General features: G+C 38.0%; 1 protein-coding gene across 1 annotated transcript in view; it reads right to left on the bottom strand.

Annotated features, from left to right (window-relative positions):
• Positions 1-231: 231 nt before the first annotated feature.
• LOC106882481 (uncharacterized) overlaps positions 232-4,832 on the bottom strand; it is a 31,210-nt gene continuing 26,609 nt past the window's right edge. The window contains exon 7 of the mRNA XM_089355479.1: positions 232-618. Coding sequence (XP_089211605.1) covers positions 368-618 — 251 coding nt within the window. The 3' untranslated portion in view covers positions 232-367. The remainder of the gene's footprint in view (positions 619-4,832) is intronic.

The following is a 4,832-nucleotide window of genomic DNA, read 5'->3' as shown; positions in this document are numbered from 1 at the left end:
GAGGGTTGGCAACAGGAACAGCATCCAACAGTAGAAGATCTGATTCAACAAATTTTGTCTGACCCCTGTAAGCATGGAAAAGGGGACTTTAAATGACGATGATGATGATGATGATGAATGATGAACATAAATACATGCAAATATATTTGTAGTTTAGTTTATTTGTTTGTATTTTTAAGAATATTTTTTTAACTTTTTTTTCTTTTCTTGATTAAAATTTTATAAATTTTATATTTTCGCAAACAAAATAAATTTTGACGAAAAAAATAATAAAGAAAAGAAAACAGTGGTGACAAATTTCAAAGTTTATCAGATGTTCTGGAAAAGAACACAAAAATTATGTTCTCTACTCTCTCTCCTGCTAAAGTCATTTTACTGACATTTGAAGTTCTTTGCCATTTGTCATGGCATTCAAAGCAGAATCACAAAGTGAGACTTTTTTGCTGTACTGTTTTAGCTTATCCTGAAGCTGTGTCTCCTGTTGCGTTAGTTCCGTGTTCTGTAGTTCTAGGAGAGTATAGTCTGCTCGTACCTGATTGACTTCGGAGAGTAACTCTTCTAGTCGGTCTTTTTTCCTCTGTTGCTTCTCTCGCACTTCTTGCAATAAACTAGACACAGCTAAAAAAGTAAGACAAATATTACATTAATGATAATAATAATAATAATAATAATAATAATGATAATAATTTTATATTTTGGCACAAGGCTAGCAATTTCAGGGGAAGGGATAAGTTGATTGCATTGACCCCAGTGTTCAACCAGTACTTATTTTACCAACCCCAAAAGGATGAAAGACAAAGTCGACCCTGGTGGCATTTGAACTCAGAACATAAAGACAGATGAAATGTTGCTGAGCATTTGGCCCAGCATGCTAATGATCCTGCTGCCTTAAGAACAACACAAGAGCAGCAGGAGCAACAACAACAGCAGCATCAATGACAACAGGTGTTTTTAATTTGAAGCAAAGTCAGTAATTTTGGGTGGGGAGAGGGCAGGTCAATACCACTGACTTCAGAACATGATTGGAATCATCAAGCCTGTAGGTATAAAAAGCAAAGTTGACCCCAGCATAATTTGAACACAGAATATGGGATAACTGGAAGATATACTGCAAGGCATTCTCTCTGAAGCTTCTGATGAATCTGCCAGCTTGCTGCCTTATTAATAATAATGATTTCAAATTTTGGCACAAAGCCAGAACTTTTAGGGGAGGGAGTAAGTTTATTACATTGACCCTAGTATTGAACTGGTACTTATTTTATTGAACCTGAAAGGATGAAAAGCAAAGTCAACCCTGGCAGAATTTGAACTCAGAACATGAAGATGGATGAAATGCTGCTAAGCCTTCTGTTCAGCATGCTAAAGATTCTGACAGCTTGCTACCTCAGTTGTAGTAATAATAATGATATTGATTTCAAATTTTGGCAAAAGCCAGCAACCTCAGGGAGGGGGTGAGTCAATTACATTGACCCTAGAGCTCAACTGGTACTTATTTTATCAACCCTGAAAGAATGAAAGGCAAAGGTGACTTCAGTGGAATTTGAACTCAAAATGTAAAGATGGAAGAAATGCTGTTAAGCATTTTGTTCAGCATGCTAACAATTCTGCCAGCTTGCTGCCTTAGTAGTAGTAGTAGTAATAATTTCTTTGTTGACCACAAAGGATTTACATTTCGGAAAATGTTATAGATAGTATAGGACAAAACAAAGAATGTGTGTATGTGTGTGAGCGTGTATATGTGTATGTTGTGAGGGTTTTGTGTGTAAACAGGTTTAATGTAATAAAAAAAAAAAACCCTGTCAGACTTTGCAAAGAACAATTCATCTTTTCTTTTCAAACTCATATGCTGTTCAGTCTCAACCACCCACTTTCCTGTAACTGCTCACCCACACATGTCTCCCTCACACACGTACACATTCACATACATGTGCACATGCACACACAACATCCAATATATGCCATACACTCAGTTACACACATCTATGTACACACACACACAGAGCCAATCTCAACTCACAAAACACCTCACACATGTGCATGCATACATGCACTACTTGTATCTATCTGACACAAACATATATACATGTATGCACAACACACACACTAATCAACTACCAGGATCTTGCACAACTATTTCCTTCTCTGCCTCATTCCAGCTCTCTTTATTTGTCTGATTCTCTTTCTCTCTTGTTCTCTCTACTTCTACATGCATACATACACACTTACATCACCATCATTTAGCGTCTGCCTTCCATGCTGGCATGGGTTAGATGGCTTTACTGAAACTGGTAAGCCGAAGAGCTGCACCAAGTTCCATTCTGATTTGGCATGGTTTCTACAGCTGGATGCCTTTCCTAACACCATCCAATCTATGCTTTTTACATGCCACCAGCACAGGTGCCAGTTAGGTGACACTAACATCTGCCATGACTATGATTTCACTTGGCTTGATGAGTCTTCTCAAGCACAGCATATTGTCAAAGGTCTCAGTCACTATCATCACCTCCGTGAGGCCCAACGTTTCAGATCATGCTTTACCACTTTGTCTCATATCTTCCTGGGCTTACCTCCTTCATAGGTTCCCTGCACAGTTAGAGACCAGCACTTCTTCACACAGCTGTCCTCGTCCATATGCATCACATGACCATACCAGCACACTACACCTGACACCTCTTATGCTCAACTTTTTTCTCAAGACGTTTACACTCTGTTGCACATGTACACTGACACTGCACATCCAGCAAAGCCAGGTGTATATCCTCTCATATGTACAAAAACACAGACTGATGATGACACACACACACGTACTTTTATATAAGGACTTATATGCATCTTTTAAATATATTTTCACATAGGTAAAATCATGTAGCTGACTTCTACATTGGTTAATTCCATAATTGTCACTCTGTGAAGTTACCTCAGTCGAGACAGCATTTCACTTGAGCCGGACAGCTGCCTCTCTGTCAGTCACTCTCACTAACTGACTTTAGCTTACAGACTTCTTGTTTTTATAACTATCCAAAACCAGCCAGAATTATAGATATTGTTAAGAAGAATAGATTTCATTGGTGGTCTGTTATCTCTATTCTAGTTTTTGGTGGCCTAGAAGAGGTTAGAAGGGTCAAGTGGCAAAGACATTATTCTGCTTAGCAAAGGCATCTGGCAAATGTAACTGCTGTCACTCACAGAAAAACTATAGTTTTAACGTGAGAAAAGTGCTGTTGAACTGTTAAGTGAAATTTGAGTATCAAGGATCGAATCCATGCTATGCTTGCATGAAACCACTACATATATATAGATGTATAGCATACATGAATATATACAGATATATATGTATATATATATACATGTATGTATAGATTTGTTTATGTATGTATATGTATATATGTGTATATACATATATATGTGTGTATATATATATATATATATATATATATATATATATATGTATATATATATATAGATGTATATGTAATATGTACACAAATATTTATACTCATATATACATGCATACATATATTTATACATATATATATACATACATATATACATATACATACATATAAGTGTGTATATAGTAGCAGTATAATCCGACGTGGTCCGGGTGTGACTTATTACGCCATCTACGATAAGTCTTGCTAGGTGAAAATCAACAGAAAAAGAAAGCCTTACAACGAAAAAACCCTTATGATGTAAATATGTTCATAATTCAAAAGACGATGAAATTAATAGGGAAAGTCTGAAGGCTGTTCTGCGTAACATTAATAAGCGTACGTAAATTTCATCTGTCTAATTGGCTATACAAATGCTTGTGCAAAACAACTTTAGTTTAAAATTGGGGCTTGAGGTCATCTCCACAGCATACTTGAAACTACGCACGTAGCTGTTTGTAGCATGAAGCATCTCTTGCAATTGCAGTGTCAGCTCGAAGTCAGTACCTGGTGATATTGTGGTTCATTTTGCGGCTTGGTCTTGATCGTTGCAAACTCCAGCAGTTATCGACTTCATACGAACCAACACATGCCGAAAACCCACCGTCTTCGGGTCTCCTGCGTTTGTACAGCGGGTAACTGTCCGTGCAAATCTGGGTGTAATGGAGGAACTGTTTTGGAAATTTTTTGGTACATACAGAATCTCGTAAGCAAGGTGAGCAAGGGATGAACCCATGCCCACAAGGGCCATGAACCATGTTTATGCGAATTATTTTGAAGAGGTCTTTGTCAGCAGAGGGATCAGGAAATTCTGCAGAGATTATCTTGTCTATGTCGTTTGTGCTTATCTTTGTGGACCAAATAAGAATGTGGGCATGTCGCAAACCCCTTTTCTGCCACTCAACTGTGAACATGTCACACTGAACACATCTAAATACCTGGCCAAATTTCATGAAATCCCTGAGTTTAATTAACTTCAATCGGAAAACCCTGGCAATAAGGTCGTGTCTGCCGTTGGGCTTTTGACCATTGAAAAGTTCTGCCTGTATCTCATGCCACTTGGGATTGCAGGTGAAAGTTATGAAGAGATCAGGCTGACCAAAATGACGTACACATGTCATAGAGTCTTGCATTCTCCCCTGCATATAACGCGGACCACCGGTAAACGTTGAGGGCAAAATGCATGCATGTCTTATATCCCCAGGAGCAACGTCATTGTTGAGGCTATCGCGGAGATGGATATACTGCTCAGATCGCAGCTTTTTTTTATTGTTTCTAATGTAACAAAGCCTTTCAGATTCCATTTTTGCATACATGTCGACAGCGAACTGATGGAAAAGCTTGAGGGAACAGTGCAGATGATTCATGAAATTGACTTGAATCATCAGGCGATAAGAGTAG

This window comes from Octopus bimaculoides, chromosome 7 (assembly GCF_046866305.1).
Source record: "Octopus bimaculoides isolate indiv1 chromosome 7, ASM4686630v1, whole genome shotgun sequence".
NCBI lineage: Eukaryota > Metazoa > Mollusca > Cephalopoda > Octopoda > Octopodidae > Octopus > Octopus bimaculoides.
The sequence above is the reverse complement of the archived record's forward strand: the minus strand, read 5'-3'. Positions and strand labels throughout refer to the sequence as shown.